Source organism: Anas platyrhynchos, chromosome 7, assembly GCF_047663525.1.
Source record: "Anas platyrhynchos isolate ZD024472 breed Pekin duck chromosome 7, IASCAAS_PekinDuck_T2T, whole genome shotgun sequence".
Classification (NCBI taxonomy): Eukaryota; Metazoa; Chordata; class Aves; order Anseriformes; family Anatidae; genus Anas; species Anas platyrhynchos.
Genome location: NC_092593.1, coordinates 9,584,652 through 9,600,335, shown reverse-complemented (window position 1 = coordinate 9,600,335; position 15,684 = coordinate 9,584,652). Strand labels below are relative to the sequence as shown.

Sequence of the window (15,684 nt, the reverse complement as noted above, 5' to 3'; positions counted from 1 at the left end):
TAGTGCTGAATAAATGTTTTCTTGAAAGCACCACTAGCAAGAGCCCAAACTTTTAGAAAAGTAATGCAAATCTTGCTCAGCTGACACGTGACTTGTCTGGCATATTGAAATTTCATCTGAATCTGTAATATCTTTGTAAATGACTATTTTATTTAATTAGCAAACACTTAATTAGACAAAGATTTGTCTAGCACCTCCTGTTCATTAAATCAGAAAGCATTCTCTATTTTAATTAGCATGACATTTTCTATAATCAATTTAATGAAATGCCATCTGTAGTTCTAATAATACTGTGTATAGTGAAGGCTGATTGACATATGTGTTGACAGCAAGGTATCAACCTCCTCTTATGTTTGTATTGTAAAAAAATGTCAAATATAAGAAAAAAGAGGACTCATTTGCTAATTGTTTTGTGCTGTGAAGCAGAATTTTGTTTAAACAAACAAAAGCTCAGTAAATAATTTCAGTGGGAAGATAAGCACTTACAGTCCTCAGGTTAGCACTACAAGTAATTTCAAAAAAACTGCCTGAGGCCTCCTTATTCTAGATATTCCGGATCAGATTTTCAGCATCATTGGGATGTCTCTCTTCTCTCCACTTTTTAGATGCTAGTTACACCCTCAAAACTGTCTGAGAAATTGCCTTAATATATGATTGTTGGGTACCCAGACTGGCTGGGTACTGAGGCTGCTATATAACCAGTAAAGCTGCTTCAGCCCTGATGCATAACGGGAGCCCTGGGGATGCGGAGGGGGGAACCTGGGGCTCCTTTCCTGTCTCATCAACAGGGACCCCCTACCAAGCAAAAGGCAGGCTCTGCTGGGGAGAGGGGGGCATGTGTCAGCTACTCTTGCTGTGGTCCTCATTCAGTATGAAGGAAACACCTTCAGATTCCTGTTCTGTGTTATTATGAGGACATAACAAATAAAATGAACAAAAGACCATCAGGTTTCTGTGATGTTCACTCTTTGTAAATTAGGATGTGACTACTTAAAGAGTATCAGTGTGTGGTGCTTTTGTGCTCCTTCAGCCACATTTTATACTAAGATTTAGTGTTAAGTACAGTGTCTGTGCACCTTCTTTATAGATCAGTTAATTCTTCAATCTATTTTGACACAATAAATTCTAAACCACTATACAGTCAGGTTCTAGCAAGTTGGACTTGGCACGTCTCTTGGAATTATCTCATAACAAACCTCATTACCAATGAGGAATTCCAATGTAGTACCTATTTTACCAAAGTAATCTTGTTTTGTAAACAAATATTACAGCAACAGTAGTGCAAATATGGAAGTACCATCCTCCCCCCCCCAAAAAAAAAAAAAACAAAAAAAAAAAACAACCAACAACTAACAACAACAACAACAAAATCTCTTTGTCACTACTATTAGCATCTGCAGTCATTATTGAAGTAAATCACAGTAAATAGGGTGGAAATGTAGATTTACAAGCTAGGCAGTTTTTGTGTTTTTGATAAGCTTGGATTGCTGTGATGATCATAAAATCCCAGAGGAAAAACACAATGGGAAATGTACACATTATGTTAAAATCTCTGTGAACAGAATATAAAAGAATAATAATCAATAAAATAAACCCACTGGTAGGAACGTAATTCTTGTATGTGTAAGAATGCACAGAAAAAGCATGCACAGAATATTTAGAGTCTCTGATTAAGAAATCTCCTAACTCCTGTAGCTTTAGTAATTCTAAGCTCTCTCTCTGAGATTCCATAAATTGTCAGAGGCCATGCAGGGCAGGATTAATGATTTTTTGTATGGGAATCACCACTTGTTCCTGAGGCTGTTGGATCAGGTGCAACACTAATGACACTGTCTCAATGCTTAATACGTAGTTGACTGATCCTGCTTCATATCTCCACTGGTCGGGAATCTTTTGTAACATATCACAGATTTAGAGACCTACAGAAATACTGACACATATAACATCACCTTTGTTCATTCACATTTAGGACATGACTACCTTTCTGTTGGCTCTCACAGCAATTATGTGTCTCTCAACAGTTTATGGCAGACACAAAATCTCTTGCAGTATGGGGAAAAAAAAGTATTTATGTGATCAGTAGCTTGAAGCTTTTTGTGTCGTGTAATATGCAGATACCAACAATGAAAGAAGAAAGCTTCCAAATAATAAGTCAAATCAATGCTGAGGTGAAAGTGAATCAGGCACAGGACTAAAAATGGAGACTTGAGTTCCTCACCATGCTGTCGACATCCTGTGTGACCCAAGGCAAATCACTTCAGCTCTTCTATCTTCTTTATCTGTTACCTTTTGCATTGTCTTTTCTTTTTTAGTTCTTTGGAACGCAAACCTCTGATGATGGGTAATACGGATTCTAACACAACAAAAGGATTTACCTGTAAGATCAAACAAGGAAAAGGCAGGTTTCTCAGGAAACAGTTGCAGTGCTGAATATTAAATGTATTCTTGTGTAGTAAGGGGTAATGCTTCTCTCTTAATAAATCTTGTTTTTCAAGTTGGTGAAAAATTAATGTTCATTTGGGGAACATTAATAAAAGGGAATAAAAAAAATAGTGCAATAGAGTAATATTTCACAACTGTTGTTTAAAATAATTAGATTATTTATTTGGTCAAGCAATTACAATTGCACCAGAGCAATTACCATTTCTTATAGCATTCCTTGCAGATATAATCATAGTGAGTAAGGATAATAGAGGCGGTCTTTAAACAGTTGTAAGCTTTTAAATGTTTGGAATGTGGAGCTTTAGCCACAACTTAGGAGGTTAGATTTAAAGCATATGGGCCCTTGCCCTTTCTACCTAGTCTGCATAATTTAAATTAGTTGGAGTTGCTTAAGTTCAGTGACATGTGAAATCAGAGTCTATGCTCATCAAATAAACCACCACAATTCAGCATTCTGCTTTCAGAAAGCTAATTTGCTAAAGGCCATATAGACCCCGTGACAAATTCTTACATTAGCATAATTGATTTTCAGTGACATCAGTATAATTCAGGGTGGGATTTAGTCCATTTTTTCCCTCCAAATAACACAGATTTTTTCATTATTTTTTTCATTAGGAATTAAAAAGGTCTTGATTTTATTTATTTATTTTTTATTATTTTTATTTTTTTAGAAAAAGGGGAACAAGTATGCCACCTAGAAAAGGGAATATTGCAAATGAGCTCTGTAGCATTTAAGACATGACAAGAGTGTTATCAACTCGATGAATGAGGGTAAAGAAGTTATTTCAGAATTGTCTAGGATAGGGTTCAAGCTGCTGGTCAAATATGAAAAGTTTTGCATTGATTTCATTACATTTTGTGATATTTTGCCTGTACTTTGACGTTCCCTGGAATAAGGTGTATATAACACCAAGCACAGTATAGAGCTGTAACTCCTGCCAACAGGAGTTACATGCTCATCCTGAGCTTGAGCCTTACCAGTGGTGAACCTAAAACAGGAACTATAGCCTTAGTAAGACTATGTATAAATGTGCTGCTTTTGTTTAAGAGACGATTGGGATTACAATAGTGCTGTATTTATGTAATATCCCATCGCTATTACGTAATAGCCTATCATGAGGATTGGTCTGTTTGTTGTAAATTGAAGAGGTTACCAGGTAAAACTTGAAAAGAGTAGTATGTAGTGTTTATGTAGGACTTTTTAAAATTTATTTGTTTAAATATTATTGATAGGAATGTAGAAGGAAGAAGGAGGTTTCACATTCTTTGCCTAGAGACAGAGCAAGTGGTTTAGACATTTAGCCTTATAATGTTAAAATAAATTATTGTTTGTTCTACATACAATTTTAATAGTTATGTGTAAGAATGTAATATATTGCTGACTCCAGTGAAATAATCATGATGTGATAATCATAGAATAATTTTATTTTCAAGGCATTTTTTTTTTTATTATTATTATTATTTTTATTTAATACTGTGTTCTTTGTGAAAGCAAAATACTTTGCAGGGAACCTGTTCAGCAGCAGGTTTGGTTTATAGAGCTGTATGCTCATTAGGCAGTCACTGAGTCAGCTTTAGAAATAAGATCAAAATCAAAATGGAATAAATTCTTCCCAAAGGGAGTTATCTAATAATAACAGCTAAACTTACCATAACCTTTTCTATCTATCGACAGAGTGACTGCTGAATTACCAAGTTTGTTACCCTGTTCTCACAGTCATTAAGTCTTCTAACAAACCCAGTGGGGTTAGTTAAACTAGATACTGCAGTTCTGGTGAAAAACTTTAAATATACAACAGGGGCAAAGGACAGGAAAGATATTTACAGCACTCTTTGCTAAACCCTCTGCAAACAAGTGAAACAATTTGGGAAGCCGTACTCAAACCATCTCAGCAGGTTTGAGTCCCAGCAAACCACACGCTGCAGGGTGGAGCAGGAGAGGGGAGAAAGAAGCAGCCCATTTTGTCTGTCTGGGAAGGATTATTCTTCTGAGATTCACTGAATTTGCATGCTGTGCCTTTGAGCATCATAGCAGGCATACACCCACGTGGATTCTCTGAACCGTGGTGCAGCATTAACCAACCCCAGTATCCCATCTGCAGCTGAGATCAATATTTGATAGTTTGTAGGAAAGTGGAGTATAAGGCACAAACAGCAGACAAATTACGAATCAGAAGGAAAAATAAATATCCCTTGATCCCACAGGCAGTCGATTAAAAAAACCTCAAAGGGTTGAGATTTTTATTAAAATTGCCTTAACACAGAACTACAAACACAAGTTATGTAATGCAGACAGTCCTGTACTCCCAAAGATTCATTGCAGAAGGGGATGAGAAAATCAATAGAAGGAGTTAAATCTACAGATTCCAAGCCAGAAGTGATCACAGAAGCTATCTGAACTCAACCTTTTATATTTTTACCCACATTCAGACTAAACTAATTCTTGACATAAAGATCTAAAGCATATCTTTAAGAGAAAGTGTCCCAGGGCTGCCGATTCTGTCATCTTCTTTACTGAGCTCCTCCATGCTTCCCTACCTCCATGTACGTAATCAGCTTTTCAGTAACTATATATATGTGGCATAGATGTCTCTGAACTTTCTCTTTGTTAACCTGAATAATTTTAGCTATTTGAACTTTGCATTGTTATATTTGCCTTCTGACCCAGAGTTATACTTACAATTTCTTAGTGCTCCTCTCTACTCATTTCCCATTTGTGCAGTGTGCATTTCAGGAATTGGGCATTTTATGACAGTGTCAATCTCACCAGTTTTGTGACCAGAGACAAGATCACCCTGTGACTTTTACCTGTGGCCCTTACAATGAAGAATTGCATCAACCCTTTTTACCATGCTACTGCAGTGACAATGCACAGTACAGTATCCATCTATATAAACCCATAATTTTAATTTCCATCACAGCTCTTCAATTCCAGTCTCCCATCTACAGTTCTGATTAGTTAACCAAGTGAGACAGATCACTTGATAGGAATACTCTGTCTTCCTTGTTTTTCTTTGTGAGACCACTTTTGGTCCTCCTGATGTGTTTTCCTTTAATTCTGTATGATGTAAGTTTTGGATTCACAATGTCATAAAACAAATCAAATGCCTTGAATAAAACCCAATATACAGATTAATCATAGTTGCCTCTATCAAAAATAACGCTGTCAAAAATTGCTTGGCAAGATCTTTATTCCAAAAAAATGTTATCAGGTATTAATTATATTCCTAGTTAGTATTTTGTAGGAAGAATCACAAATTTATAATGACACTACTTTATCTGGGGTTGTTGACAGGATACAGACCCTTGGTAGTCTTTCTTCACCTTTATTAGCACAGAATAATCTTATCCATCAGAAATTTGAGAACTATTATAAGTAGAAAGTTTTCAATTAGTTGTTTTAAAGATTGCTTTGTGTACATCATCTACAGCAGGAGACCTGAAAATATGTGGTGTTCATTGTGCTTTGCTCAAGATAGAATACTTTCTATTTTTGTGATGTCCTCGGATAATATAGTTTTCAGTGCTGTGTTTTCTGTCCAGACATAGGATTTTTCCATGACAGTACTCTTCCTTCACATCAAATTAAACAAGAAGTTTTGGAGGAGGAACTTTCCTTCTCTGATTGGCTTTGTGAAGTGGTAGGGATCCCTGAACTTCTTTGTTGCAAAGATACTAAGATAATAGTAGTAATAATAATTAAAGAAATAAAATAAAAATCAGTTGTTTGAATAGGCAATGTTAAGGACTGGGTATTATTTTCTACTGTAAACTTTGTGACCCTGGGTAACAAAAATTTAGAAACAAATATGTTTATGGTTCTTACATCTGAGCTATCAATGAAAAAATCATCTTTGTGGCCATCAACTGTCCCATTATCCAGCCTGAGAAGAGCTCTGCAAGCTATTGACCGGAATGAGACTTCTGTAGAAATTAATATGATTACTTTTGAAGACTGCATTTATGCTGAGCACTTGCATGGTATTTTGATGAAATCTTTTATCTGAGAATCTCCATGCATTTTGTAAGTGTTTATTTAATTTGTGCACTTCAGGAGTTAACTACTGAATCCAAAATGCAGATGAAAGCCTGGACTCAGTGAGAGGTATAATTACTGTCCACTAAAGTCTGCCTTTTGGAGAGGTCTGACTTTCTGTTTTCTGTTCTGATCATTTGAATAAAATATGATTCTAACTTAAGAACAAAGGCTTTGCTTTATATAATTCATGGTATCTGCTGTTTCAAATTCTGTTGCTCACCATGTATATAGCTTGTAAGAAGAGCCCTAGGACTGTGTTTATTCTATTAGTAATTTTAAGGGCAAGTTCTTTATGTGAATGAAATTGTCTTGGTAGTATTTATTAATACAGCTTGGTATTAAAAATCCTGTTGACCAGTTGTACGTGGCATATTAGCTAGAAAAATAGATAATTGAAAAGGAGTTATATCCTGATATTGTTATTTGGACTGGGGTAGTTCATTAGGCTCACCTGCGGACCAAATGTACATCATTCAGAGCACTGTACAAGCAGGGAGCATGAACATGAGAGTTGTTGATGGCTGTTCAGTGTCTCTGGGTTATACACACCATTTATCACATTCTGGTTTATTCATAACTGGGGACAGCACTTTGGCTGGGCAACTCTATTTTTGTATAATAATATTTAAAAATGTGGAACAAGATTATTAGGAATTTTCAGTGCTAGCCTACCTTAAAAAATACGTGCAAAAGAACCTACAAGAAGTTGCAGAAAGTTTAATATCGGGGGGTAGCCAGTAACCTGAAACCGAAGCAATTTTCTTTAAATTGTTACCTCTTTTCTGTCAAAATGATTTTGATATCTTTATTTACTAAATTTTTAAATTTCACACTTCACAATATAATTTTTCTTGCTAAAAAACAGCTCTAATATGTCTGTCCTGAATTCCATCAATCCTACCCCACTTCCCAGCCATGATCTAAAATAGCTTAGTACACTCTTTAAATGAGGCTTCATTAATTTTTCAGAACGTACCAGAGGACTTTCACTAACGCTGTATATCTGGAGCTTCTGTGCAGTCAATTAAAATATAGCTACATTTTTCTGAATAAGTGAGGCATATTTTTATGATAGCATAACCTTTTTCTCCAGTCATGTTTACTTGCTTCTTCATAAAATTCAGGGATCTGTAATGAATTTCTCAGGCATTACTGAGGATTAGCAAACTTCTTTTGTGTTTCCTTTAGGCTTAATTTAGAACTTTTCTTATGCTTTTCCATTTTTATAACCAACTAGTTGAAGTTGATTAAATATACTTATTTTACAAGGGTTTGAAATAAAACAAAGAATAAGTATTTGATCTCTTTTTAGAAATAGTGAGAAATTTTGAACCAACTCTTTTTTTTTTTTTTTTAATCAAGGTTTATGTAGTTATTGTGCGTTATGTACTGTATCATTGCAAATATTTATACAAACAGGAACAAAGCCTTTTTCATAGGAACCACAATTAACTTAATAAATCACATTTTTTGTCTGTAGTTCAGATGTATTTGATTTTTTTTTTCTTATGGAAACTTATAAATCAAGATAAGTGGTAGAAGGAAAAATTATGACAGAGTTCATCCCACAGTGTTTTACATGTTTTACTAACATATTGCTTTAACCTTTCTTTCTTAACACACCACTTATCTGATGATCTGATGTTCTTTGGCCCAGCCCTAATCACATAGAACACAGACTGTAAAGATATCTATATTCAGATATCTTTACCAATCCAGTTACCAGAGGTACAGAATAGTACGGAGGTTTTCTTAGAAACATTTCCAAGGAGGTACATGAACATGGTGTCCAGCAAAATGTTTTTGCTTTGCAAAACTTTGGTTTGGTATTCAGCCCTTTAATAGTGAATGTGCTCAGACCTTAAGATGTTAGAGTGGCAGTGATTTCTTGATGGGAGCATTTTGGGTTCAAGATGTTATTTCATTCACATCAATCCCACTAGTCATGTTGTCACCACATAACATATTTCCATTTAAATGAAATCATATTTTTGAATGAGGTGAACATGCCATAGAGCATAAAATAATACTTTTGAAGCTCATGAGGCCGATCAACAAAACTAGCTATGATATATGCAATTCTTCTCTCAGTCTTGTTTGAAGCTCATGAGGGAGATAACAAAACTCATTATGAATCATAAAATGGTTTGAGTTGTAAAGGACCTTAAAGATCATGTAGATCCACCTCCCCTGCTATGGGGGTTCCACTAGATTATGGCGTATGCAATTCTCTCAGTCTTGTTTGTGTATTGTAATGAAGATATTCTAATGACTTTAGTATGCTTGTTTTCTTTACAGATATTTTATTAAGTACTCAATATGTTTACTAATTGTTAATGCCTTTGTTGTTGCAGATACAGCAGTGATATATAAAAATAGGAATGGACACGTTATTGAACTGAATGTAGAAACAAATACAACTACATTATTATTGGAAAATACAACTTTTGTAAGTAATATGTTTTATTTCTTGTTGGAAGTCTGCTAGTCTGCTTTTTTTTTCTTTTTTTTTTTTCTCCCGTAACAGTGAGTGTAATTAAAGATTACAGAAACTATGTTTATAATCTAGAGTAGGTTATATATGTAAATGGAAAGTATAATCCATGCTTTCTTTGGGCTATTTCAAGGATCATACCTGGCATACGTGCTAGTGAATCTAGCTGAAGTCTATTATAGGAAGAGACTTCATAAAATTAGGGCACTCTACCCAAAATTGAGAGCTTTTTCCTGTCAGAAATGGAGAAAAATGTTCAAATATCATATGAAAATTTTCCTTTAAGCATTTACATATATAAAAATATATAGATTTTCCTAGTTGTGGTATTCTCTGGTTTACCTGTTCTTCTGTGCTTTAATGTCAGACTAGAGTGTTGGGGATTATTCCTCTTGACCAGTAACTAGTATACACATGAGTGGTTTGCATATGTTTCTGAGTAGCAGTAATTGCTAAGAAATGTTTTATTTCTTAGTCTACATTTCCCTTTTCTTTATGTGGTTAGTTTCAGTGATACCACTTATATCCTACCCTGTAATTCTCATTTATCAGAGCTTTGCAGCATAAATTCATGGCGTGTCAATCAATCCTCCTAAATACTTCATACAGACCACTAGCTGTTATTGCTAATCCCTGTATTTTTAATTTAGAAAAATATTTTGCACCTGCAGACCAAAAACGATGACTCATTTTCATCATAAATCTTCGGCAAAGGCCAAAGATTTTATTCCTGGTTTGTTCCTGGCCTTTGCTGATACAGATTCCTCATTTCAAAGCATTAAGCCCCTGCTGACTTTTCCTTCTAACTCCTTGAACTAGAAAGGGGAGAGCAGAAGTTTGGGAGAGTGAACTAGACACTGACTTCCCAGATCAATGTAAAAATGAATGAGAAGGGAGGAGAGATTTGAATATTAAGAGTGCATGTGTGAGGCTCCCTTACTGTGAGCTGCACCCTTCCATATGCTGGGACGTGCCTCAATGTACTTCCTAGCCCAAAAAAGACTGGCAGACACAAGTAAAAGTGGATGAAAAGGGGAATATCTCTCAAATACAAACCACAAAACATTGAGGAAACATTTTCCCTCTTACCTGTGTATACCTGTGAGTGCTTTCCTGGCTAAGTAGAGGATTATCTGTGTCAGGCCTACAAATTACCTTTAGCACATAACTTAAATGCAAGTAGCTACGTGGACATCTCTGGCTCTAAAACTTGACTTTAATGACAAGACACGAGTTTCCTCATAAATTAATTCATACATTTTTGGCTGCAAGTGTTTGGCTCATGCAAAGGCTATTGCCAGCATGACAAGCTATTCAGGCCATTATGCTAAACCAGTGATGCCAAGTAATGATGGATCAGTATGGACAAGCTGCTTCACGCTGCGAGTGTCTCATCTTGTCAGAAAGTTGCTGTCTGTTTTTTGTTTTTTTTTTTTGTTTTTTTTTTTATGGAGCTGATTCATCCTGAAGTCATGCAGACTGACAGAACTGTAGACACTAGGTATCTACACTTAATTAAGTGTGGGAAACTGATCCAAGATGGATAATATTCAAGCAACCATTTAATAATTATCTATGGAACAGAGTCAAATGAAAACGTGTGTTTTTTCTTGTGAAGCTTCAGTCTGTACACAGTCAAAAGCTAAGAGTGTTAGGTTTAAATACAGTGGATTTCAGCAGTGACTATTTACATAGAAGTAAAATAAAAAGCTGAAAACAGAGCAGAAGTCTCGATAAGTTTGTTGGCATATGTTTGGCAGAGAGCAATGGGAAATGTTGCTGTGCCTAGTTGTCTGTCTGTTGAAAAAGGTGGCCAATGATCCTAACAGAAGATCACAATATTACAGAGGCAGACTGTGCATCTGAAACCAAAAGCTGTCCTGTTCTTATAAGGTCCATTGTCCCCAAATTCATACTGCTGAAAGTACTCTTACAAGTTAGACGCCTGGCTCGTTAATCAAACATTTTCCCAACTCAGTGTCACATCTGCTTAATCACTAGTGCATAATTAGAATGGTGCTGGTTTAATGACTCTGCAGAGCTGTCTAATATTAATAAAAAATACAGCACAGATCCAGCATAAGCAGTGGCAGTGCAAGTTCCCTTTTTCTTCCCTATAAAAATGTTTCAGTTGCGGAACAGTCACCTTTAGATGGGAGTGATTAGCTTATTTTCAGAGTGCATTCCCTCTCCTGTTTGCCTCTGCTCAAGCAGCCCACAGAAGTGGCAGGTTTTTCTTAGTAATGTTGATAATTATCCACTGAAAACCAAACTGCCACAGTAAAGTCATTGCACAGAGAAGGCTAGTAATATTTCCTTGTCACTACTGATCGGGCAGTATTTGAACCAGCAGAAGACATTTTCTCCTTTCCTTATTACTAATCCTGTAAAGTAGTCTTCCACTGTGTACAGATCACTGCCTTTGATTTGCATCTTACAGACTGCCATTTTTTCTGCAAAGTACATCTCTTTTATCCTTCTTTGTGTTGCTTATTGCCTAAAATCAAAAGTACTCCTATTGAAGAGCTGCTAGCAAAAACAAACAAACAAAAAGCAAACTACATTTTTTAAAAAAACTTGTTATATAGAGTGTTATAAAATACAGCTTTTAATTATAACTAGAAGTACCCATGCACACAGAAAGAAGAAAAGCCAGGGTTTTGACATTCTAACATGCCCATTTGTCTTCCATAGGGAAATACGTATGCAAAGTTCCTGACTTAAAGTATTTTTTTTTTCCAGTTTCATGAGGATTGATTCAGACAGTAGAAGAAATTACTGCACTTCATTTGCCCTCTTCAAATGGAATTCTTTTCTATAATCAATCTATTAGTGAAACAATCTGACCTTTATATAATTAAACTGCTAGCAAAGCAATCTTATGTGTAACAAATACGGTGTTATAAGAGAAAGGAGTAGCTTTTAAAGCATGATGACTAAATTTTAGCTTCTCTGGAGGTCATTATTTAAAGACAGGTTTTCTAAACTATACCTGTCCTCTGCCTATTTTCATGTAGTGTATCCCATTCAAGCTGCCTAATAAATAGTTAATATTCTCAGCCAGCCTCATGTAAATGTTAACAGCTGGAGGCTAGACAGGTCTTCTAGTAGATGGAGCCAAAAAAAGCCCTGGACATTAATCACTGTGTGGCATCCTGATGCTTGCGCTGTTGCCTCGATACATGATTACAATATGTTCTCTATCATCTATCTGAGGTGCCTATCACCATGAGCCTAAGTGACTTGCTTACCAGTTATTGAGCATTTAGCAATACTTTATTGCACATTACAGTTAAACAAAAAAGACATTATGCCTCATTTATCTAAGTAATTTCAGAGTTTAACAAATATTTTATTTATATCTTTTGTCATCAATCATTAAATAGAGCCACTAAAGGCAGGTTACCACTTCCTACACAACCTGGCCACAAGACTTGGGTATGCTGTAGAGGAAAGGCATGGGAGGTTGTTCATCTGGTCCCTTATGATGCTTCTAGCTCAGCCTCCCTCATCTGTTTTACAAGACAAAATGAAGAAAGCAAATAAAAAGATGAGAGAAAAAGTGGGTAGGGGCTGTTCTATGTTCTGTGTCCATATGTGTTGTAACCTCTGAAAGAAGCCTTTAGAAATTTTGCCTTCATATCTTTCTGTTAAAAAAAAAAAAAAGCCAGAATAATTATGACAATGGTAAGAACAGTTATTTGTTCGGCCTCACTTCCACTGTTTTTGTCAGGGATGTATGCAAAAGTAGTCAGATGTCTTGCATGCACTCAGTCCAGAATCCTGGGTCAGAAATGAATCTATCATGACTCCTTTTGCTTTTCCGTTGTAGGTGATGAGAGGTCTGAGTCATCAAATAAGAAGATTTTGATTTCTTTTTGATACCCAACAATATTCTAGTGTCCAAACTGAAAACAGTTACACTTGTAAAGTCTTGTATTATAATAGCTTTCACCCAGCTGTGTGCTTTGGACTCTTCTAAAGCCCAGCCATTGCTGACCTTCTCTCTCCCCTGCTTTCTGTGCCTTTCCATGACTCTTTTAAAGCTCAAGGGGAGACTGCATCCGAGCACACAGCAAGCAAATCCTATTAAGTTGCAAACCTGTTTTCAGGGGCTTGCCAGGACTATACTCTAGAGTGTGTTGTATTGTCATGTTCCTGTGGGCCATCTTTTACACAAGGATGGAGAGAGAAGGATTGCTTCTTGCTGCCTAGTGATGCTGACGGCATCAGAAGGGTGAGCAGAGCAGAAGTAGTCTTGGCTCATGAATCATGATTAGGCTGTGGCAGCCCAGCTGTGAAAACCCTGTGGAAGCCTGGCAGCCAAAAGCCGAGAATGAGCGTTTTAGTATGAACAGAGCTTTTGGCAGGAACTGTTTTGTGCCATTTCATAGAGTGTTCTTCATAAACACCCCTTCTCATTGATAGTCCTCTTTTTGATTTATTTTTTGTTTTGTTGTTGTTTTGTCCCCACACACTCCCTTCTTTTGGTGGGAAAGTCAGTGCAGCATCTTAATGCAATTATAGTTTCTTTGTTGATTAATATAGCCTTAATTGCAAGAGTAGCTTACATGCTTATATTTTAAGAGTCTTGTATAAGAGATTAATGAAAGGGTGAATAATGGTAAATACATTAAACAACATTATATAACCTCATAAATATTAGTAATTATTGCAACACTGGACATTTTAATGACCCACACATGTTGTAAATAGGTTGTTAGGAACACTGCAACATTATCTCCTCTCTCCCATGCTTCTCTAAATGTTAAATAACCCCCTCAGCAAAACCTTTTTAGTAGAGGGGTTTTTATGGGTTAGGGTTTATTGTTGCACTGCACCACTGCACAGAGAGATGGGAAGGCCTGACAGATGGAAGGGTTTGCCGTCACTGTGGTCTGGTGGTGGCCAGTGGTATTTGTTCAAGTACAGGAGGCTTTAATGTATAAAATGCGGTTAAGTATGTGCCATACTGTCAGGTTAGGGTAGCTCCATGTGGGATCTCTCTAAAAAAATACCCCTGATATAGAAAATAGTTCAGGGCTAACTATGCCAAAGATGAGGAACGAGAGGAAAAAAATTCTGTGGTCTAGTTATTAGAAGTTATTTTCTACTAGAGAAGCAATGGTGCAAGGCTCTTCATAGATCTGTTTTTGTTTGTTTGTTTGTTTGTTTGTTTTTGTAACCTAAAATCCATGTGAAAACTCTTGAGGGGGTTGGTTTATGTTTTTCAGAACGACCAGGATGCCCCCTCTATAGTGTAGAGGTCAGATTGGATTATACTTTAAGTCATGCTCACCTTTTACACTGGATAGGAAACCCGAGTGTTAACAATTACAACATACAGAATCACAGCATTTTTGGAGGTGAACTAAAGGCTCAGGTGACACGGGAAATAATGTGTTATGAAATGTAACCTTGGAAACCCAAGTTTTTCAACATTCTAATTATGATGCATTTTCCTAATTATAACCAGATTCTCTTCTCTGAGGTCCCCTATTCTTCCTGCTACAGGGTTTGCTGTTCTGCTAGGCTCCACTCTTCCCCGCTCTCTCATCTAACCTCCCAGTGGTCCGTCTTCTTTCAGTCACAGCAGTGGTAATGGAAGAAAAATCCCATTGCTCCCTTGATTGCTAATACCACTCTAGAAACCTGCTACATGCCAAATCCCTTCTCATTATGCATCTACTGTAATTCTGTCCCATCTGATTCATCTTATGCATTGCCATTTGGTCAAAGCCTGTCTGATAAGTTGAGCTGAATACCTACCAATGAATGCTAATGAACTGTCAAACTTAGGTGTTCAGTTATAACATTAAATTAAAATTCTGATGGAGATACAGGTAGGTGATATAGAAAGATGTATAATGTGCTAGGTAGTAGTATTTCTACCAGCTTTAAAGTGACAGTCTAGAACTTCTGAAATATTTTATCCCGGATGAATAACAAAAATTTTAAAAGCCTGAATATGTGCAAAGGGAGTATTAAGCAATAGAGAAGAAGAATAATAGTAGTGCGAAAGATGTAAATTTGTGGCGAAATCAGAAATATAAGAAACTGAAACAGAAGAAAGTGTAAAACTAAAGGAAAAAACAGCAACAAATAGATGAATTCAGCAAAAGCAAAAATTTCCTGTAATGAGTTTGAAATATGATGTGTTATTTCACTTAAAACTATCCAAATGAAAATATGAAAGAAGAGTACTATAAAGTGTTTGACAGGTGATAAGGATCCATTCTTATAGCTGTAGGCTAGACCGTCTTCAAGATAGCTTCTATGTGTATGCTCTGTGGCATATTTTTGAAAGTTTATGAATAAGGGACTGATTTAAATGTTATAGCAGTTTAAATCCACAAGAAGCATAAAAAGGACATTTTACAGTAAATGAAAAAAGAAATAAAAGCATGCTTATACTGAGGGGCACCCAATGTAAAGGCTCTTCTATACACAATCATAACAGGCATTTCTGTTAATAGCAAAACACACATAAAATGCAAAATTAAAAAAAAAAAAAAAAAAAGACATCAATGCAAAATGTAGACTTGAGAAATGTTCACTGGAATTTTTGTTTCCATTTCAATCACCTGTGCATGGAAAGGTGGAATGATAGCCTGTTGCTCGGGGGGGGGGGAGGGGGACATTATATTTCTGTGTTGCACAATCTCTTTCATTCCTTTACTTTCACTCTTACTGTCTCAGGCTGTTCTCA

At 36.1% G+C, this 15,684-nt stretch overlaps 1 protein-coding gene across 5 annotated transcripts in view; it reads left to right on the top strand.

Moving 5' to 3' along the window:
* The window catches only part of DPP10 (dipeptidyl peptidase like 10), a 487,135-nt gene that overhangs the window by 349,141 nt on the left and 122,310 nt on the right, over positions 1–15,684 (top strand). For all 5 annotated transcript variants that reach the window (XM_038182314.2, XM_038182316.2, XM_038182317.2 and 2 more), the window contains exon 4: positions 8,836–8,930. In XM_038182314.2, the coding sequence (XP_038038242.1) occupies positions 8,836–8,930 (95 nt within the window). The remainder of the gene's footprint in view (positions 1–8,835; positions 8,931–15,684) is intronic.